This window comes from Synchiropus splendidus, chromosome 1 (assembly GCF_027744825.2).
Source record: "Synchiropus splendidus isolate RoL2022-P1 chromosome 1, RoL_Sspl_1.0, whole genome shotgun sequence".
Lineage (NCBI taxonomy): Eukaryota > Metazoa > Chordata > Actinopteri > Syngnathiformes > Callionymidae > Synchiropus > Synchiropus splendidus.
In genome coordinates this window covers 19,113,359-19,136,594 of record NC_071334.1, presented here as the reverse complement: position 1 = coordinate 19,136,594, position 23,236 = coordinate 19,113,359, and the positions used below count along the sequence as shown (strand labels likewise).

Genomic DNA, 23,236 nt, shown 5'->3' with positions numbered 1-23,236 from the left:
CATCAGAAGCTGTACTACGGAAGCCGGTGCGGAAGGTTATGAAAGCATGACATGTTGCTAGCGGTGGTATCGTGGTCCTCTTCACCACTGTTTAATTGAATTCGTCGTTGTTGTTTTTTTAATTTTTTTTATGCACACTCTTTCTATCGGTTCACATTGTGTGCTATTGTATTGAGCTACACAGTTTTGCAACTCCCCCACGCACATTCTGCAGCAAGGTCACTGGTTCTACAATGGCTGGACTAATAAACTTCGAGGATGAGAAGGAAGTGAAACAGTTTTTGGACAATCTTGGAGTGGAGTACAGCTTTCAATGCTACAAGGAGAAAGACCCAGAAGGTATTAGTCAGATGACCGCCCAGTCTCTCTACCACAAGCGATTAACGTGTCCTTCATAACCGCTTTTTTTGTTGATTCTCTTAGGGTGTCAGAGGTTGGCAGATTATCTCGAAGGTGTCAAGAAAAACTATGAGTCTGCAGCGCAGGTGCTGAAGCACAACTGTGACAACAACGGCCATGGAGAGAGCTGCTACAAATTAGGGTCATATCACGTCACAGGCAAAGGTACAGCAGCGTGACACCTGTTAACTGTTGACGATGGACCACTGCACTTCCTTGGTCATGAGTATACATGGCTGAGAAAATCCTTATCCATTTGACTTTCAGTCCACAATAACTTAACAATAACTTAAACAATAACTTCAAATCAGGTAATTTAGTTCTATTTCTGTGTAGTTTTTGTTGCTGTGCCATTTACACTCAGTGACTCCAGCCCAACCTTACATTTATATTATGACCTATTAAGATTCTCAACTATGGTTTCCTTCCGTTCTTTCTCCATTTTTGCTACAGTTGGAAGACATATTCATGACTGTCTATTTTATGTTCTCATTTCATGAGTGTAGTCTAGTAGGATGTGGCTTTTTACACGTTTCAAGTTTGAAATGAACAAAACCCTCCTCAATCAATAAGAATACATAAGTCGCATATATTAATTGATTCAACATTTGCTTTATCAATACAATGCAACATTTCAATTAGGCATCAGTTTTTGTGCGTCTATCTCTGGATGATAATCATTAATAAAAATGTGACTTAATAATGTGCTATTTGTTCCTGGGGTAACTTGAATATATATTTGCCAGTGGCATTCAGGTTAACTAATTCCTAATATCTCCACCAGGTGGCGTAGCTCAATGTCTGAAGATGGCTTACTCCTGCTTCAAGCTCTCCTGCAAAGTTGGAGGAAACAAATCTATCGATGCCTGCCATAATGTTGGCCTGCTATGCCATGACGGACGCGCCTTGGAAGGAGAACCTGACCTCAAGGCGGCCGAGGAGCACTATGAGAAGGCCTGTGCTGGTGGATTTGCTCCATCCTGCTTCAACCTCAGTGCTTTGTACATTAAGGGCAATTCCAAAGGTTTAAAACCAGACATGAAAGCGGCTCTGCATTATGCAAACAGGGCTTGTGACCTTGGACATGTGTGGGGCTGTGCAAATGCCAGTCGTATGTACAAACTTGGAGATGGCACAGAGAAAGACGAGAAGAAAGCCGAAGAACTAAAGAACAAAGCACAGGAACTGCACGGCCTATTAAAAGAAAGACAGCTGAAATTTGGAGAGTGAGAGTGTGACTGTCATCATATTGCTTTGTGTCCATGTGTGGTGACATAAATGATTGTGAATAAATTTACTTTGCGCTTGTTTAATTAAACAGTCATGTTTATTTTGTCAATATGTAGTTGAAATCATTGTGTTTGTATTTAATCTTAGTAAAACATCCAGGCCAGCAAAGGATGCTGTGCAGATAATATAATGTACCACTTAACCCCCCTAGATTGAACGACAAACCTTGTAATACTGCACGTAACATTTGGTGACTGAACTTCATCTATTTGACCAATAAACTGTGGCCATGTCACCAATCATTGTTATTATCAATACAAAATGCTGAGCTCCATTTCTTTCTTGGGGTGACTCCGTTTTTTATGAAATTGCGCACAAATGATTACATGTAAAATGCTCCTATAATTTACTGGGCTAAAAACAAGCATTCTTAACCCTATTAATTACAAGTGTGTGTGTGTGTGAGAGAGAGAGATGGAAAAGAAAGCAAAAAAACTGCCTTTTAATATAGTTAAACATGAAAGATAAATATTGAGCGGTGTGATCACCAGTCTTTTGCCTATTTATATAAATGTCTACCCCATTCAATAGTATAGTATAATAGTATTCAATAGTAGATCAAGTCTTTGTTGGTACAAATGTTTAACCAACATTAATAAAACAAAGAAGAGCTATTTCAAACAAACATTTGATATCATTAGAATATTCACCCCTCCAGTGATGTGCAACAATAAACTCATAGGATAAAAAAAGCACGTTTTGGTAGTGTGGTCTGTGTGTAAATGATATCCTGCGTGATTTTGGCATTTGTGCTTGTCATGTCTTGACTAATGTGAAAGAAAATGATTTACTCTTCTCGTCTTTGTCAAATCCTATTGAATGTTTGTGTATGTAATTTAATGTTTATACATTGTTTGCAAGGTAAAAGTCTTGCTTGAACATGGTAATATCTCCTGTCTTCAATAGCCCTTGCAATGTATCATAGTGAGCAATATTACTACCATGTTATAACCTGCTACTGATTCATTTGAGTGGAAGCTCACTGTACAGTGGCACATCAGCCTAGAAAAATGAAGCCAGTCAACTTTGAGTTGCTTTTATTTTGAGTCATAACACAAGATAGCGCTACCATACAAGACATCACATTTTTTATTTTAGATGAGGAGTGAAGTGCTTGATGAAGATCGCATATATCAAGGATATCATTACTTTTTCATATAGATTTTTTTTAAAATATATATTTTTTTATCGATGTAATGTGTGTATGACCGGCCCTGGATGATAGGCGGGCTTGTCAGTATGAGGCCCCGCCCCCACTCGTGCATCTTCCTCCTCCTCATTCAAAACAGACCACAGCTGTTGAGCTCTTGAGCGTTAGCCCAGAACTGTTAGCTGTCTGCCGCTCTCTCATGAACCCACTGGAATATATCAAGAAACAAGGCGAAACAGTGCGGTGAGTCGAGCCCAAGCATTAGACAAACTCAGTTTCAACTGCAACAGAGTTTTACATGTAACTCGACCACCGTCGAGTTAGGTTAGCTAGCTAGCTCATGGATGCTGTAGGGTGTGTTTGTTTTCATGTGCAGCGGTATCAAAGCAATTTGCATACATTACGAGTCAGGCATGAAAACCGTTGAACGAAGTAACTTCTGGTGTTATTTATCTGGTATTTATGTTACTTAACAGCGTGTAATAATTGTACATTTCCCCACTTGGGGGAATTAAGCTTTGTCCCGCCACACACTGACAATAAGTAGCTCAGATCAAGTTAGCATCGAGTGTGGAGTCCGACTGACTTCATGTCGGAGCGCTTTAGCAGCTCCGGGCGAATAGCCAATCCAACATCTGACTGTGGCGCTCTGCGCCGTGGACTTTTGGTGTTGTACCCTTGGGACTACTTAGGGTGTGGCGTGGGTTCACCCATGAACAAAGCTCTGCTCAACCGTGTTGTGTCTTACTTGATGGCAGGAAACATCGTGATGGCGAGCGTGCCTAAGCAAAGTGAAGATGTTGGTCCATGAAATGATTTTTTTTTTGTACAATGTTGGGAACCTTGTAATTTCTCCAAGACCAGTTTGTGATCATCTGTGAGATGATCACAAACTGTCTTAGCAGTAAGATACAGCAATTTAGCTCACAGAGACAAATGGAGTAACTCTGGAACAATTAATATTATTTCAGTGAAATCATGGCTAGAATAGATAAAAAAGCAAGTAATTGACCAAAAATAATGAAAAATTGAAACTTTTATTTAGAATGTTTATACAAGTGCTGCACAAGTGCCGTTGCTCATAAATTATGTAGCATATTTTAAATGATAATTTAACTACTAAAGACCGGAGAGGATGTATTGGTCATTTTAATTACTATCAATCTCCATAATACCAGCATGTATACTTGGTCCTCACAAGCGAAATAGTTGTATTTACCTTATGGCCTTCTACCCCACCAAATGGTACATGGGGGCTTGAAGTGAAGCCAAATAGGCTGAGGGGACATCTTAGTTAACTAGAAAATACTGAATGTCACTGGGATGACCAGATGTGATCGAGTTATTAGGAGTCATTAATGCTGTATTCTATTGACAACTAGAAAAATAAAACTACTATTCTTTAGATGTTGACTTTTAAGGACTGTTAACTAACCTCTTTGTGCAGCAAGTATGATATCCTTGGTTTTGTCAAATGGTTAGGTGCCTGATAGTAATTTCCCCTTGAGCATAATTGCTAAAATCAAATGTTTGACCCAAGGGGTCACAGATCAAACTCATGACTTGATTCTGTCTGATGTTGTGCTGTGTTGTATAGTAAAGACTGAAAGAATCTTGTTCGAAGAGCCGCTGCTGTCCCTTTATGACCCAGATAATCCATTTATCAAGTGGATTGCGTTGACAGTGTTGGTCTCATGAGTTTTGAGAGCATAGTTTGATTGAGTAGTTTGATAAGGAGTGGTGGGAGAGTGGTAATGGGGTTACCTACAGTGTCTGCCTATTGATGATATGAGGAATGATGTGTGTTTGGGATGTTATTAGTTTCTGGCTGCATACTTTATATTGGTGTTACATATTGTCCTGCGGGGTTAGTGAAAAGGCTGGGATAGACACTCTTGATACAAGACTATAAAACTGTCTCTAAACCTCTTCGGTCCCCTGTACATCTATGTGCCAATTACATTTTTGTCTTTCACTACCATGGTACTGTTAAGATGTTGATCGACTGGCCATATTTTGGGACACTACATGCACCATCTTTTAGTGCCACAACAACATTAGAGCCATTTCAGTGAGAAAAAAAGGTAGGGACGCAAGCACATCCAAAGAAACAAGACTAGTGCAACAACTCCTGAATGAAAACAGAACAGGAATGACCATTCTGTTTAAGTTTTGAAAATGTATCTAGTTTACATTCAATATGTACAATAAAGTCTACAGCTTCATTTGACATGGAGATCCTAGCTATAATAGAGTTACTATTAACTATTAAAAGCGTTGTGAATCATAATTGTCCATAAACAAGGTAATTCATCTTTGCAGAAACAGAAACTCCTAAGTAATTCCTGTCTCAAATGGCAAAAAGCAAAACTCAAGAAAAGCTTGGGTGTTAAATGTAATAGACAAGTGGTCAATCAATTAATTTTTTGTATCTCAGTGATCATCTTTTTTGCTTTTTTTTAGTGAAGTCATTTGATGGTGATAAGGTGCATCTGTCAGAGGAGTTTCTAGCTAGATGTTTCTCTAGAAGACTGGTGTTGAAGTCATAATGTTGTTTCAAACTAGCACCAACAGAGGAGTGTTAGGGTCAGTTTTCTGGCCACTTCTTAGATTGCAACTGGAAGGCAGGTTTGCGTAATGTGAGCGTGTGAATGAGTACGAGTTCTGTTTGTAAGTGAGCTGCTCTGCTTCACGCCCCCAAAATATCTTTATGAGCACAAACATTTCTAGAAGCAAAACATGGAAATATCTCGTTCTCTGAAAAAAATTGTCTGCAGACGGCACACAATACTCTCTACAATTGGTTAGCCAGCTGCTCTTTGTTACTCATAGCTACTGCTGCATATTGGTTCAGATTTCCCTTATTGATACATTTCACAAGATTTCGATTTGGTTATGCATTTTTCAGTCAATTATGAAGGCATACTCATATTTACATTCTGATTCAGGCTTTTTACATATTTATATCAGGCCATTTTTGTTGTTTTAAATCCCAGCGCTACAATTTTCTTGTTTCTGTCAACATCATAACATAAATTTTGTCTTTTAAGTTATAAGTGATTTTTTTTTAGGTATTATGGTTGTGATGGTTATGTGCTGGCAATTGTATTGCATAATAAGGGTCAACCAAATTGTCTTCCATCAAAATGGTCTCCCCTGTTATTGATGTTATTGTTGTTGCGTGCAGTTGTTTTAGTCAATTTGAGTCAGTTACATTTGTTGAGTCACTATTCTCATTTTCTTGCTCTTTTCTGCTAAATTTTGGATTGTCGTTTTGGCAGCTAGGACTTAATTAGTGTTTTAGATTTTGTATGGAAATGTGACTTGCCTTTATGGTGTGATTATTATCAGAACACTTCCAAGCCATTGTGTTGCCGCTTTTATATAAAGCCTTTTACCAAAGCCTCACTGCTTCTGGACTCCATCATGGGTAAGACTTCAAACATGATGACCTTGCTAAGATTGTGACATGGCCATGCATGGAAAACGGCTCGGAAATTAAGCTGACGGCTTATTTTTTATTTTGAAACTGTGAAAATAGTTTTTTTAAACTTAGGACAGTGAAACCACTCAAACCGCCTTCTCCTCCTGTCCGTCGCTAATCCCTGAGTTGCAGAGTTTAACTTGGGCCCATCTGTTCAACGCTGTCCTGTAACTGCTCTGGACAAGGCCCGCAAATGTGATTAGTTGGAGATTATGTCTGTGTGCATGTGTGCTTGTGTGTGTGTGTTTGAAATGAAACTCTTCTCAGAATGAGATCTATGTGTACACAAGAGAAAGGGATGAAACGCGGCAGGGCGTTTGCGTCATCAAGAGCAACCCCTGGTCCATCTCAAGTTTTGTTTATCTGTTCTGCCTTACATCATGTTCACTCCCAAGTTTTAAGAAATATCGCCCATGAAGCAATGAACCTCTGGTCATATGACCATAGATGGGCTCTCTCTCAGCTGCATCATATTTATGTACAGAATAAAAATATTTAATGTAGTACTTTTACTGCTGCAAGTATGGGTTTATTTATTTTATTTGCATTTTCTGGTCACATGATGAAATCATGATTTTTATCTCAATTATTTTTTACACTAATTTTTCATAATCATTTAATTTCTTAATTGTGAACCTAAACCATTTCCCCTCGTGCACCCTGAAATACAGTTACGCCCGAAGAACCTTACTGGACAGCATCTGTGTGCCAAGCACGTCAACATAAATGTACGTTGTAAGTAAACAACACTAATCAAGTGCAAACGTTGTTTGCCCTTTGATGTTTGGGGTAAAAGCCAAACAACTTCAATAGGAGAGAAACTTCTGAAGCGTGAAGCGCAAAGAACTACAACATATAGAATGTGCCTAATAGATGGTTGTTAAATCTCTTTGTCAGATTCTAAATCTAAACAACTAATCATTCACTCTAATGTTACTAAGTGGTCACTAAAATGTTACAGAATTTTGGTGGCACAGTTGGGGCTAGCTGATATGATCCGAATAACATGTTTTTTCTGCCCTGGAAGCTTGATTTTTCGATTCACTTTTGATTTTTGGATCAAATTACAAAAGACGACCTTGCACTAAGCATGATTCCCCTTCACTCTGCTTAAGTGCTCATGTAAGTCGGCAGCTCCGGGTTTACTGCTGCTGACATGGTAGCGTGTTTTATCGTGCTTAACAATTAATCAATTTTATACTTGCTGTGCTTCCAATAGAGGTGCCCGCTTCTGCGGAAGAGGAGCACAAATCTGAGAAGGATCGGTAGAAGCAGATCATCATGAGTGGAAGATCATGAACATGTATGAACAACCTGTCACACCTGATTTTGTATTTTAAGTTGTTTGTATATCATTTGAATGAGTTTTGCTCCGCTCATAGAGCCGGTCACCCGGACCTGCCACTGTCACCTCACATGGTATATAATCCTGCTGTTTTGACAAATAACAGGTACTGTTAGTGCTGTTATTTGATGAAGTTGCCGGTCTTCTGTAATAAGTGGCACGTTTGTGCACTTGACTGTAGGTGCGGCTTGATGGCAGCTCACTGACCCATAGAAATTTACTGTGAGTCTCAAGCTTTTTTGTCTTGCCCTTTTTCCAAAATCATTTGTTCGTATCTCTCTCAGAAGTCAACATGTCAGTGTTGTTTAGTTTTCTCACAGCATGATAGCATGGGATTGAGGGTACCATATATACCACATTTTATTCAATTTCATATATTTCTATGTCATCCAATCAAAAGTTATGATTTGATAAGGCACACACAACTTCTCTAATCTACTTCATTATAGTCTCAGATGTTGGTTGCTTGTGGTTTTTCAGAAGCTCATTTAGGTTTAATGAGCTGCTTGGCCAACTTTCATTAACTTGCTTTTGTGCTTTATCATTTGTTTTTTTCATTTGAATGCATGTGACCCTAGACTGATGTCTTTCTCGGTTGCCTGGGCAACTGCACTGTCTGACACATCCCCTCAGCACAGATGAAGCTGCAAAGTCACATGCTGTCACTCTCTTAATGGATGACTTTCCAGCTTTGTGGTCTAAAACGCACAAATAAACCAACTTATTTACTGTCTTAATATTTTTATCCAGCCAGCTCTCCATTTGACAAGTTTTTTGGGCTCATGGATGGACTGTTTGTGGGAAGTGATTCACGTGTTTCATGCTGTTGGTACAAGTAGGTGCTGTAGACGGCTGACTTGACAAGCACCTGACTTACAGTACTATGTGCTTGACGTGTGTGAGAAAGGGGCCAGGAATGAAAATGTGCTTCATTCCTGGGGCAATGGGCAGACATGTTATAAACTGGTGTAACAGCCACTATGTACATTTTATGTATGTTGTTGTTTCAAAAGTAGGTGGGATGTAATGCACTCATTTGACAGTCTATCAGTGTGTGCTACCATGCCTAAAGTAAACATGTTTACTTTTTTTTCTTTTTATCTGATACTAATTGGCTTGAATTTTTTGTCAGTCAAGAAGCTAAACAGCCAAGAAGTAGGGTTGTCACAATACTGAAATTGCAATGTTGATATTGATTTTAAAAAAAGATCGATTAAACAATACATTAAATAAAATGTTTAATAAACAAAAAGTCTATACAAATAAATAAATACCCTAAACACAATCTATAGGTATTGGAGCCTCAAAGTTAAACTCATTCAGAGTTTATTTTCAAAACTTCAGGAGACACATGAACACTGTTGGCGGTGGCTATAAGTTGTCACTGTAGGTTTAGTTTTGTGTTGACGTCAGTCTGCATCTTTATTAGAAGAAACTACATTTGGGTCATGATGGCGAGCTGAAGGCCGCTATCTGGGGCTAATCAATTAGCAGCAAGCTATATAAGAGTAGCGTGCAAGCAAACATTTTCCAATGTAATACAGTAAGGAACGAATAAAAGTGCGGCTTTATAAATCTGTTGGAAGTTTGCACAGCGACCATGATACCGCCATTGTTGTCTACTGCGCTGCCAGGGTCCTGCTGTAGCAGACGCTGTGGCCGTGCACACCATGACATTTCAACTTTGATTAGAAAATTAGTATTGTATCCGGATATGTCATTTTAGTATTGATACTTTTTAAAATAGTAATGTTTTTGACAACCTGACCCTGGAAGATGCCAGCTGGAACTAACCACGTCTGTTTATTATTATTTTTTTTTTGCAGGTGGTAGTCTAGTCCAATCACCTCTTGCGTGATTGTGGAAAAGTTATCTTGATTGATGAATGGATGCTAATAAGTTGTTCTTGTAAAATGCTACACTGCTTATCTAATTACGTTTGGCTGACTTGGTAGCGAAAATAAGGAACTGCCAAGGCACCCATGCCTTGTTTTTAGCTGAACTCATGTGACTTGATGTTTGTGTAAGCTGGAAAAGGAAGTAACACTTAAAGGGTCGCCAACATCTTGTCAACCAAGATGCAGTTAATATACTGTGTTTTCATTCTGTATAAAAAATGTAATGTCCTTTTTAATGCAGTTACTCAGTTATCATGACCAAAATGTTTGTGGTTATTATTATTATTGCTGTATTTTTGCACTGTGCTCAAATGTGTAAAAGAGTACTTGAATACATGGAAATCATTGTTTTATTCAGTAAAGAAAAGAACTTTAACATGTAGTTATTTAGAACAACACACATTATGCCAACAAATTAAATAAAGCACACTAAGTGAGAGTCTTTTCCCTGCTTCAAAATAAATAAGGTACTGATGGTTTTGCAAAAAAAAAAAGGTATCAAATGTAAACATATCTAAAGCGCAGGCATCTGTATTTGAGATTGTTTGTGTCACTGAGCATACTTTTTCACAGAAAACCTAATTATTGCGCTAATACAGACTTTTAAAATGCATGCTAACACCTTAGTCCAACTACGGAAAAGGAAAGAAAATTTGAATTTATCTTGGTCAGACTACACTACCTGGCTGGACTGGGCCTACATGTCGCCATGTAGCTCTACTATGATTGGACTGGGTCATTCAGCTCAAGTTCTTAAGGTACCAAACACTTGTACAATGTGTACTGAACTGTAATGTAAATGCAATGTAAAACTCCCTTAATAAGCGTACCACAGTAGAAAACACATAATGCCTTTGGGTAAACAGTGGTACTCACTGTCTTTTACCGGTGAATATTGATACTTCTTCACCAATGTTTCAGGTTGCTTCTCTGGGCCGGTGCGATATGTTGGCATCATCACTTGTCGTGGGCATTTGCATTATTTTATTTTATTATTTTTAAATTCCCAGCAGGCTGATGCTATTTTTTGCCGATTGATTTGTAATTGTGCGCTTACAGGATCTACCTCCAGTAACGTCACAGAGGTTCATTTCCGGTTCTTGCTTCTTGGATTCTGGTTCTCGCTTTGATTCACTTGGATCTGCTGTCCGGTTAATAATATATAATATTAAACTTTGATAAGACTCATTGTACATTTTCCTCAGACACAGTTATTCATTTATATTTATTGCCGTTGTTGTTAATCATTGCTACCTCAATATAGTTAAGATGATTTCTATTTAACTTGTATACATTTTTGTTAAAAAAATGTATTTGGCGTTGAAATAAGCAAAAACAGTGGTTAAAAACTGGATTCCCACATGTCAAAATGGAAGGAAGAAAAAAACATTGAAAAAGGAATTAAAAAAAAATTGAACAGCTTGTATAGGGACTACTTATTTTGCATTGTACTTCAACAGAACCAACTTTGTAGATGATATATGATCATTATGCATTGTTCCAGGTGTGTGTCAGTGACTCTTTACGAGCAGAATTCTTACGTTTCTTTTAATTGTTTGGACCGTCAGCTGTCATCTATGTTCTGTTCATAAACAATGTAATGGCACGGTACACTTAAGTTTGAACTTAGGCCTGCAGTTGTTTGCTAGTCTTGTGTCAGGTTGTGTTTGGCTGGGGCTGTCAGGTCAGGGGTCAGAGGGGAGTTCAGGGACAGCACTGCAATAAAAGTGCCCACCCCTTAAAGGAATGCAGTGGGTCAGCTATGAGGGTCTCAATCCAATATATGGTTTCTCAAGCACATTTTGATCTGAAGAGTTGGTCTGGATGATAAACCGAAAATTCACTGTACCGAAATTTACTACGGTAACCAAGGTCGTTTTACCCATGTTAGTAAATTTGGTATTTTAATTGAAAAAAGACATTTTCGGCTGAACTGACCGGGGTAAGACGGGGTAAAGCGTGTCTAGTCACGTGACTTCGACCATCCCGAGTAAGAGGGGGACATTCAAGCTTTAAACATCACAAAAATAACAATATCATTCACCACACTTGGCATGTGACAGTGGTCGTCACTTTTCCTCTCTCCCTTCACAATAGAGCTATAATGGATTAACTGAAACCTAGGTTGAAGTTTGGACCCCGATGGTGTGGTCTGATCTGTGGACAATATCCACTAGCTGTACCTGAACAGGTTACCTAGTCCACACCCTGCTGTCTTGTGGGTGTTACTCTGATTCACCTGTGTATTATAATCTGGGGATTTAAATTTACAGTCAACCCTGCACACGACAGAACCATCCACCATTCATGTGCCATGACTATGTCATGGAAACTTGTGAAGTTGCCTCTGAACAATAGGCTTACTTTTACCTAGGAAATCTTTTCATCAACCCAATAAGTCAAGTTGCGCTTTATTTCTTTTATGTTGTTTGTTACAGTTTGCTTTTACTGTTTTTCATTGATGCTGAATGGATGGTGAGTGTATGAAATGTGATGATGAGTGTCTGGGAAATATGGCTTTTTCCTGTTTGTCATCTCGCAAGGTATCTATTTAGCCTTGTGTGACAGAAAGGTTTCTCCTTTCGTCTTTGTTAAGTTTCAACATGCTATATATGTGTTTTGACATGCAGACAACTACTCATTCTCTCACGCTACCATTTACACATCACACACACACATTACCAACTGTCAAACAGGGTGAAGTCATCACCTTGTTTTGTTTTCCACAGCCTGTCATCTGTCTTTCCGGGTTTGTACGTTGGAATGCTTCTAATCATAAAATGTGATGTTGCAATCTTCATCATATGAACCTGGAAATCTCAGGTTTATGGTACAGTGAATAATTTCTCACTATTATTATTTTTCTTTGGAAGTTGGGTAGGGTGTTGGGGACAATGTGTACTTCACGGTTGATATTTGAAATGTGATTATGTTGTTTTGGAAAGTATGGAGCTTTTCCTGTGATGACCTGCTCCATTGTGATGAAAGTTATTGGAAGTTTGAAATGGGCAACTTCTAAAAAACAAAAAAATATGATGAATGCCTTGGTTCTTATCCCAAAGTATTAGCGAAGTGATTGTTCGCTGTTAACCTGGTTTAGAGCCCTGGTTAATTAAAATTACCTTCACCTTCACCTTCTTCTGCCGCTTATCCGGGGTCGGGTCGCAGAGGCAGCATTCGGAGCAGGGAAGCCCAAACTTCCCGATCCGCACAAACCTCCTCCAGCTCTTCCCGGGGGATCCCGAGGCGTTCCCAGGCCAGACCGGAGACATAATCTCTCCAGCGAGTCCTGGGTCTTCCCCGGGGTCTCCTCCTAGTAGGACATGCCCGGAACACCTCCCCAGGGAGGCGTCCAGGGGGCATCCGGATCAGATGCCCGAGCCACCTCAGCTCGATGTGGAGGGGCAGCGGCTCCACCCCGAGCTCTTCCCGGATGACCGAACTCCTCACCCTATCTCTAAGGGTGCGCCCTGCCACCCTGCGGAGGAAACTCATCTGAGCCGCTTGTATCCGCGATCTCATCCTTTCGGTCACTACCCAAAGCTCGTGACCATAGGTGAGGGTGGGAACGTAGATCGATCGGTAAATCGAGAGCTTCGTCTTGTGACTCAGCTCTCTCTTCACCACGACGGTCCGATACAGCGACCGCATCACTGCTGCCGCTGCACAAACCCGTCTATCAATCTCACGCTCCCTTTTTCCCTCACTCGAGAACAAGACCCCGAGATACTTAAACTCCGCCACTTGAGGCAAGAACTCTCCACCAACCTGGAGAGAGCAAACCACCGTGTTCCGGTCGAGAACCATGGCCTCAGACTTGGAGGTGCTGATCCTCATCCCGGCCGCTTCACACTCGGCTGCAAACCGACCCAGCGCATGCTGAAGGTCCCGGTCCGATGAGACCAGCAGAACAACATCGTCCGCAAATAGCAGAGATGAAATTCTGTGGTTCCCGAACCGGATCCCCTCCGACCCCTGGCTACGCCTAGAAATTCTGTCCATAAAAGTTATGAACAGAACCGGGGACAAAGGGCAGCCCTAGCGGAGACCAACATGCACCGGGAACAAAATTATTTATTTGCAATTCACTTTTATTCTTTTAAGTTTGGCTATATATGCTTTTATTGCTGTCATTTTTTTAATTAGCTCACATAATGCTGACTTCGAATTAAATTTTTCATTAGTATTAGCATAATCAACTAGTTGATTACACCACAAAACCAATATGACAGGCTTTCCGATGCTTTCTTCTGCACTGTTTTGGTCACATCCCCATTTGTGTGTTGGAATTTGACAACAGGATGGGGGTGCAGAATCTTGTGTTTGTTGTGCCACAGAATGCATTCTGTCAGTCATTCTGTTTTTGTTGTTAACTTAAAAATGTGATGCTGTTGTTTACTTTTTATTTGTTCTGTGCATGTAGTCAAGGTATTCAGCAGTCTAGGCAAGTTACTTTAACTCTGAAATACCGAGGAAAGCTATGCGATGTAATAGCTCGATTAAGCCTGCATGTAACCGTTCAATTAAGAAGGGACCGGATGATCTGCATCTGCATTAGTCCCTGTGCTGAGCAGAGAAAAAATCCTGGGGAGAACCCTGAATGTGTGTAAATACCCAGACGCTGCATTATGATCCTCTGTATGACTTGTCAGTCAAAGTCAATATATGTACAGTGACAGGAAAGCTTTTCCCTAGAGGCTTTCTTCAGGAATGTCTACTTATTTGCTTTCAGATATTGCAGATCATTAGAAAACAAAGTTACTAGACAGGTACTGTATTAGAGCAGGGGAACTGGATTGTGGCTGTTCGAAGCTTTTTGTAAAATACAACGCAATTATTTGTGCAAGATATGTGGCCAAGCATTAGTTGTGGAAGATTTTAGGTAGGGAAAACGTTCACCATCCTACTTGTGTGCTTTCTATACTAAGTCAGGCTTGTCCATTTATGTTGGGCAAAAGGGCCTATTAGAGTGAGCTGTGTGTTTTCGAAGGCAGGGAGGCAAGTAGGGGGAGGGAAAGAGTGTAGGCGGAGAAGAGATACAGCTGTTTCCAACTCTCAGCTGTTCTTCCTCTTCCATTTGATCGTCTTGGTTTCTTCTCTCCCGAATGTGCTTTTTCATTGACACTCTAGTATCATTTAAAAGTGTGTGCTCTCCAGCTTTGTTAAGCAACACAGATAAAGGTTTCACCGAAATTGTATAGCATAATGTTTCCAATTATTCAACTATAGCAAGCCGAAACGTGCCCATTTAATGTGTTCACATTAATGCATTTGGTCCATTACTACTTATAAACATAACTAACATCAATATGTTAATATAGTTAACACCAACCTTTCTTGGTTCCTATTCTCTGGTCACTGTACAAGTACTGTATTTCCTTAATTTAACTGGAAGATCTGAGTTAGGCAGCTAAACGTTTTAATGATTGTACTTAGTTGGACTTTTGGCATGACTACATTTTATATTATTCATAATCGATCACTCAATCAAACACTTCCCTCAACACACGTGCAGCTGCAGCAGACATCCATTCGTTCATCCTAGTCTGTGACAAATGGTGAACCTCAATTGTAATGGTGAGCCCAAATAGTGGCATTGTTCATGGACTCACAACTTACAGGTATAGTAGGTAGCTGAAAGTCCCTGTCAATACTGGGTGCACGGTTCATCAGGCGTTCTTTGTGGTGTTGTGTGGTTTCATTTACCACACAATCAGTCTGGATTTAAAGGTGGAAGAAAAGAACACAAAGGAATGAAAATGTAACATTCAAGTTTATGTGAGAGGATTTGTAGCTGGTGCTTTAGCTCCTCCCTGTATAGCAGCTTCCAGACTGCCTTTTGTCATTCACACGTTGCAGCTTTGTCGCCTATCAGACCACAATCTCAAGCACATTATAAATTAGGCAGTGATTGTGTGACGACACAATCACGCAGACATACTTGTAGACATGACACTTTTCAACAGCATTCTGTGAAACATTTAAAATGTTAAACTGAAATTAAATCAGCTCATGTCACTGACTCAGTTTCTGAGCTTCAACTGCCCATTGATGTGTTCAGTCCACTCAAGCAACCCCAACAGTACTCAAGTTTGTCAGTGTTGAGTTGTCCCTCAGTGTGCGTGCGTACGTGTTAGCCACCTGCTTAAGAACGATATTGGTTTAAAAAAAATCTTCAAGCTGTCATCTTCCTATTCACAAAATCTGTTTCTTTCTCTTTCTATTAGCCATCTAGTTTTGGCATTGGCATTTTTCCGACAAATTCGTCTGGATGGATGTTCACTCAGTTACATTTTGCTAACCTTTTGCTGCCATGGCATGGAAATGTGTTGTGCTTGTGAACTTTCATTGTTTAGCGTCTTTTTCTCATGTTGATAGCAGCTGAATGTTCAATTATATGAAGGAAGTTAGGGATATTTATATCCATGAGATTTCAATGAAGAGGTCAGTCTACATAAGCAGTTGTGTAGCTGTGTTTCCCTTAAGGCGTTCATTTATTTATTAATTTATTCATTATATAGGATTAATGCTAGTTGACTAGATTAGATGTCCTTTATTAGATATCCTTCAACTAGAGCTCACTGAAATAAAAGGTGGAGAAAGTGATGTAAACTGATGAAATGTCTTCATCCTCAATCCTGCATAAAGTAATGATATAACAAAAAATAATGATCCTTTGATCCTTTGAGGTGAATCGATTTAAACACCTTTCTGTCCCTGCTGCCAGTGCCATGTTCATATCAGCTAATGTTAATTCAGTTTAAAGTATGACTTTGTGTTAAGCTTTGAATTGCTAACCACATATCACAGTCCAGATTAGAGCTGCTTTTAAGATGCACTTGTCTCTCTACTCTTGTCTCAAACCCTTTAACTCTCTGGTTTGATAATTAGAGGGAAGGCTTTGCAGCTGGCATGATTCTGCCCATCCCTGCCTTAGTCTGTTCCTCTTGCCCATTCTCAACACAAGAGGGCTTGTTGGAGTCTCTTTTGTACATCAACAGTTATGTCAAAGAACTAACTTCTTAAAAAGAAATGACTAAAATATGCGGAAGCAAAGAAGTTCCTTTACATCGATTCATTGAAGTGCTCCCCAACATCACTTCTGGATTCCCAAAACTGCTAAAGGAGACTTGCATGTGTGGTTAAAAACACTGACCGGCATTTTGCGTGTTTGTTTCTGTTTGATTTGTTGTCTGAATTCTGGGAAGTGGGTGGCCCCAATTTCAGCTGTGATGTGGCGAGGATTCATGCATCGTGTCAGTTGAGTTGGATGGGAAAAGAGGAAATAGACCCAGGAAGTGTATTTCTGCCTGCACAACGGAATTCTCTATTCATTCAAGCAGTTGATAGACAAACAATATGGTGATAGGGAAGTTGTTGTTGTCATCATGCTTATTGTAGATAACAATCTTAATTATTTTCCCCGTCTCTGGAGATCTGCAATCACCAGAAGCACACATGGTCTGTCTTGTTAATTCTGCCACTGGCAGCCAACGAAGATTAGAATTTCAGGATGAGACAACATTAGAGAAACAATTGGTACACATTATTAGATGTTATTTACAAACATATATTTATAACAATCATTTCATACACAAGGTGAACAGTCACTGATTCCTTCTGTTCTTTTGTCAACCTGAGTTGCTGTCACACTGGAAAGAAGGGAAAAAAATGCATTGCAGTGTCTCCTGTAGCCAGAGGTGTGGGTGGTGTTGGGAGTCATGAAGTTGAATGTTGAACTGTACCTGGTTGGTTTCCATTGAAGGCAGACCAACGGCTCAGACGTCAGACAAGCTCAAACAAGCTCTTCTCAGAAATTAAGTCACCAAACTGACTTAAGTCACACAACTCTGTTTGTTATTATAATAGCGTTGAACAACAACATACGTAAAAATATTATGAGACAGAAGAAAAACTTTTGGTGTACTCCATTATTCTTTGATACATGTGATTTATATTTAAAGTGGGATAGGCTGATCAAAATGCATTTTAAAACATTAATTATACTTGTTGGGACTGTGGTGGCTGAAGGCAAACATTAGATAATATATTAATTATTATAGTATAATTGAAATATTCTTTTTTTTGCATGCCCATATGTGATTAGGTAAATGTTAGTCATGGTTTATGAATTTTATCCAATGCCTCACTCATGATCTTTGTGTCCCAACCCAGTATGATGATAACCTGAAGAGGGTGAGATGGTGCTAGCTTGAACATAATGGACAATTCTATGTGCCAGAATGCACCTTATCTTCTGCTAACCTGACACTCAAACATTCCGTCACACGTGCTTCATTTGTAAGTTTAGTGAGACATCTACTGGGCAGCTAGGGAAATGTATTTGTGCGTTTTAATCGAAATTATTTTTGATGTATCTCACACAACAATTTTCCCGGAGAAAGAAATCTTAGACTGCATGGTTTAAATTAGTGAGTCTCATCTTTCTCCTCTGGGCTCTTTGCAGGCAGCAGCCACCACAAGCATCAGGAAAAGATAGGTCTTGACATAAGAGCCAGCACAGGCTACTCTCGACATCACCATGCTCAACTGACACACAATTGGTAAGGAGGCATATTTTCGTTTCCATGTCATTTACAAAGATTGTGCTTTTTGTAAATGGCTCAGTTTTACAAATGATTAATCCCATGTTGTTTTGGTAGACATGCCCACTTGTTAATCATTATTTATATTCTAATCCTCAACATGCAAATATCAGTTCATTTATAACAGTACATTTCTACTGGCTACATGGCGATGGCACAAGTTCCCAGTCCGGACCCTGATCTAAGTACGGTTGGCAACAAGCGTCATGATAACACCTTGACCTCCACATCTGACACGTAATGGTGTCCGATTCCTAGTCATAGGACAACTTCAGGATTGATTGGGATTTGGAAATGGAAATGGGTGAAGGACATGTGTGAATCTGAAAAGCATTCCTTTCCTGTTACCTCCGTCGATCTTACCTGCGCACAGTTTTATAAATGAGGACCCAGACGTTTGTTGAGTTTTACTTTTCGGAGAAATACTAATGTAGAGCATTTATATTCGCTTTTAATTGAACTTGCGCACATATATACATAATTTTCATCAAAAGTTTTTTTGTAGCTGCCAAAAACATTTTTCATGGCAACCGTTTCCTTGTCTTTTAATGGTTCTTGGAGCTCACAAGCCTTTCAACTTCTTTTTGCTACCTACTGGTCAGAGATTGAGATATTGTGTGCATCTAAGTAGGCTAATGTTGGTGATTTATCATTCATTTGTAGTGAGGTGAATATATCCTTTTTTAATGTCATACAAGCTCACTGTTGTGGGAATCTGCATCTTTCTAGTTCACAATAGGATCAGGCTTTATTCAGTTAAGTACTTAAAGCTGATCTTTTAAGTTGTGAGTGGTTTGCTCCCGGGCTCTATATAAGCTGTTAAGTGTTTCAATTGTCAGCGGCTCTTTCCAAACTTGGTCCCAGAGGATCCCTTCTCAAGCGCCTCCTGTTCACTTATCCAAGAATCTTACGAGTACCGTTCTTAGAGCTGCTCTATTAATCCACTACAATCTAGCCTCATTTATTTTCTAGGATTTGTTTGATGTTCAAAATACTTAGGATTCAAGTTCACCTCTCAATTTCGACCTACTGAGAGTGCTCTTGTTTTGGTGGGGAAAATTGGTTTGCTCTGCTTATAGCTCCAGTGTGAAATTCTGTAAAATGCACTAACATTTGTGATAGGATGTGTATTTCTGATTTCAGGTGGCTGGACGGGCTATTCTGAAGCTGAGGATGATGTACGGTCTCCCACACTAGAGCTAGATGGTGTGGGGATGATGGACTTCCCAAATGGCCAATCTACCATCAATACCACTGCTCCAACATTGTCGGAGGTCAGGCTTGTAGCTTAGGCGGGGGGAGATGGGTGCCACACAGCGCTTGGCCAATGTGAGCAAAATAGCTTAACAGGGATCAAAATTCACATTGTTTAATGTTGTTTAATCAAGCTGCAAGCCTCAGATGTTTGTTTTTGTAAAAGGTTATTTTTGTACACATAGATTTTTACAGATTCTATTTGTTATGTCAGTGGATGATCTGGCGTGTCAGGAGGGCAATGGGTTAGGGGCGGTGTTATGGGCTGGGGGCGGGGCTTTGGATGCCCTGTTTCACAATCCTATCTTAAAAGCCTGACTGAGGTTGTCCAACACTGATTTAAACTTTTTTTCCCCATCCATCTAATGTTGTGTACTTTCTGACTCATTGTATCAGTCAAAATGATATTGACACAGATTTAGAACTTGAGTAACCTTTTTCTTTCAGAGGAGCAGCAGTTCGGATTCCCTCAGTGACAAGGGATCTTCCGAGCTGAAGAAGAGCTTTGATGCTGTTGTATTTGATGTGCTGAAGGTCACTCCTGAAGAATATGCCGTAAGTGAGGTTTCTGTCTGATGGTGGGGGTTTTTTGTGTGTTTGACCGGTGTTATGTTGAATTGTTTCCCATGAACACAATCTACTGCAGATTTGCTTAATAGTGCATGAAGAGATGGAGAAGGAAATGGGGTCAGTTTTTGATTCTGTAATAATTGATGAGTTTCAGCGATCACAACTGTCACTGTTGGATTGCCTCTAACTGTTCCCAATATGTCATTTCAGAACAGTCAAGAGGCTCATATTTGTTACTGGCAGGAACTTTTGTTGCGCCACATTCACTTGTCAATGTGTTTATTTTATTTGTGACTGTGGTGAATATAGATGAGGAAATGTTTGCATTTGGGTAATTTATCCCCGTAAGCCATATGATTCTGAATCGACAAAGATATTTGAGATTTACTTGACTGTTATGCCCACAAGAGGGCACTGTCTTTCTTCTCTTACTTGAACATTATTGATGGAGCTGTAGTCCAAATCTAGGCATTTTAATTCTCTTGTGCTTTGCTATGTCAGAACATTTTATTGCTTTTATTCTTATTATTAGTATGTAAACTGTTGAAGCTTTCAACACATACTTTTGTGTACTAACCCGGTTCTCTGCTGTTTAGGGCCAGATTACTCTCATGGATGCTCCTGTTTTCAAAGCCATCCAGCCAGAGGTAAGTTTAATATTTGCAAAATGTCAAGTGCAACAGTCACAGGACATCAAAGAATGGAATGTTGCTGGACAACATGAAAAAAAATCATGGTCCCAGAAGCTACATTACAGTCAATATCAAGTAAAATGTGAGCTAATGAAAGGCACATGCCTCAGCAGACACCTCCATCTTGATAAAAGTTTTTTCCTGTTTGGTCCTTTGTGATGGAGCCTCTTTAGACACGTGCAAAACCTCTTCTGGAAGAGAAAATTCTGGAAGAAAATTATTTTTGTAGATCAACGCTTGCAATGTTATTTATGAATAAATATTTTAAAGAACCTCTACTTTTCATGGTGTGGCTGGTAAATTGTAGGCCACAATTGTAGAATGAGAAGAAAAGCGCATTTGAGGAACACACTGCCATAAAATAAGTGAACAACGCTTTTGAGACATGAACATTTTCAAAAGGAAGAGATATGACTTCATGGGGTGACCCTTGGACATTGAAGATTGTTTTCTTTGCTTTTCCATTGTGTGCTGTGGAGCTAGGCACTTCACTGACTCCTAATGTCACTGTTCGTTTGGGGAGGCTTTTGTGGAGCCCTCAGTAGTGTAACAGCCTTTCTTTTGGACTGTTAAAAAGTCTCTATGAGTTGGGAATTACCTATGTTTACGGTCAGCCACAGTGACCTTAAAACAACAGCACACTAACCACAGAGTGGTGGTGTAGTTTCCCTGGTCTCTTGTATTTGTGTAATGTTTTTTTTTTTCCTTTTCATGGCTTCACCACATTGGAAGACTGACATTCGAAGAAATATGAATATGTTTAGTCAGCAAACAGCAACCTTAAATTCGGAATTAAAATTGATTTCTGTTCATCTACAGTTAACTTTGTTTCAGTGAGCGATTGTTGCCCAGCAGTTTATGATGATGCGTTGCTCATACTCTACACTACTGCTAGGTTTTAGATATCTCAAAAAGTAAAGTAATAATTATGAACAAGAACACTAATAAATAAAACCTTTATTGTGTGCTGATGGAAGTGAGGCTGAGAGCTGTGAAGTTAATGAAGGATGTCGTTTGGAAGCAAAGCAGAGTGACCAGGCAAAGTCCTGGCAGTTAGATGAAGAGCCAGAGCTTCTGCTGAAGCCACGCAGCATTGATGGGCTGAACTGAGTTTCCACTGCTGGAAGTCTCATTTCAAGTCTTGCACATGATGATTGAAAAAGCAGGTGTGTGTGTACATGGCTCTTCTTATAATAGGAACATATTATTTAACAGGTTATGTAATGATGTTTTTACTGACATGCAGCCCTTCTTTTCTATAATCACTTTTTAAATGCTCCTAAAATGCAGATGATGCACCACTGAAAGTCATTAGACTTTTAATTCATAGTGGATTAAGTTTGAAATGGGAGATTGATATCTTGTAAATTATCAATGTCTTTAAGATGCTCTCTTTGAGTCAGGAGGGATTTGTTTCCATAATTTGATATATTTGAAACACCGTGTGGGACATTGATTGTCAGGGAGTCGACCTTTGGTTGGTAGCCAAATCTCCAAAGACTTTTACATTCCTGAATGGTGCCGAGTTCCAGATGGCGTTCATAATGTCACAGATTGACATATTTTGACATGCTCTAATTAAAATAAACGAAATATGTAGGAGTTTTCCAATGAATTGTTTCAGCATCAGGGTCCGTGTGTCACCAGCAGAAACTGTTGCCAGTTTAGAGGTTTCTCTCATTTTTCTCAGTGGACCTTTTAACCGTGATAAATGTAAGAGAAAAGTTTTCACATCTTTTAGGCAATCGTCATTGTGCCTTGTTAAAACATCAGTGGGATTTGCCAGGTACGGACCAGGTGATTTTTGCCATTATTTCATCTTTTTGTTTTTGAATTCTGTCTGTCTTAGAATTCCGTAGCCTAACAACACATCACATCTCCTTGACTGTCTTTAATTGTGTTGATGGTGAATAAACATTCACTGGGACGTTGGATGTAATATTGGCTTCAACTAAATTGCATTCTGGCATGGGGCAGATACAGAGCAGGCTAAAACTGTCAGCCAAACTCTTCAGAGTAGAAGAATAAAATCAAATAAACCTTGTCTGGCAATACAGTTATAGATGATACATGTGACCTGTTTTCCTAGAATCCACCCTGGGTGTTTTTACCAGCGGGCGTTAAAGCTGGCAGCCTGGAAGGAAGATTGATCAAGAATATCTGAAACGTGTGTTATGACTTGACTATTCAGGAAAATGTAAATTTCATCTGGCAGCTAAATTTCTTTTGCTGACGTAAATTGGTTCTGCTGAAAACTGAGGCTTTAAGAACATCTGATTTTACTTAAATCTGTCTGCTCACAAGACATTACCACAAATGAAGATTGATTATACAATTGCAACTTCATCGCAATATTCCAAGTCTACAACCAAATGACAGCAGTTTTGAGCAGTGCTGTTCTTGTCCACCAGTGTCGATTTGTATTAATGCTACAAAAATAAGTGGGAAAACAACTTCACATAAAGGTGATATGCAACTCCCTGAGTTACTTCAAATGTTTGACTTTCTGGTTGGTAAAATGATAACATGCAGTCCAGCAACAAGCAGG

General features: G+C 39.5%; 2 protein-coding genes across 7 annotated transcripts in view; both read left to right on the top strand.

The window, feature by feature from the left end:
• The first annotated feature begins 22 nt into the window (after window positions 1–22).
• On the top strand, window positions 23–2,313 carry LOC128758982 (cytochrome c oxidase assembly factor 7). The gene is made up of 3 exons (XM_053865530.1): window positions 23–339; window positions 424–564; window positions 1,184–2,313. The coding sequence occupies exons 1-3, from the start codon at window positions 234–236 to the stop codon at window positions 1,627–1,629; spliced, it is 693 nt and encodes a 230-aa protein (XP_053721505.1). The 5' UTR covers window positions 23–233; the 3' UTR covers window positions 1,630–2,313.
• Window positions 2,314–2,954: 641 nt separating this feature from the next.
• The window catches only part of ralgps2 (Ral GEF with PH domain and SH3 binding motif 2), a 50,733-nt gene continuing 30,451 nt past the window's right edge, over window positions 2,955–23,236 (top strand). For 3 of the 6 annotated variants that reach the window (XM_053863941.1, XM_053863931.1, XM_053863899.1), the window contains exons 1-5: window positions 2,955–3,082; window positions 18,034–18,130; window positions 19,316–19,446; window positions 19,874–19,981; window positions 20,593–20,643. In XM_053863941.1, the coding sequence (XP_053719916.1) occupies window positions 19,387–19,446; window positions 19,874–19,981; window positions 20,593–20,643 (219 nt within the window). In that variant the 5' untranslated portion in view covers window positions 2,955–3,082; window positions 18,034–18,130; window positions 19,316–19,386. Of the gene's footprint in view, window positions 3,083–6,278; window positions 7,052–7,542; window positions 7,627–18,033; window positions 18,131–19,299; window positions 19,447–19,873; window positions 19,982–20,592; window positions 20,644–23,236 lie in introns of those variants that run through there. The other 3 variants (XM_053863908.1, XM_053863918.1, XM_053863925.1) reach the window with 3 other exon arrangements.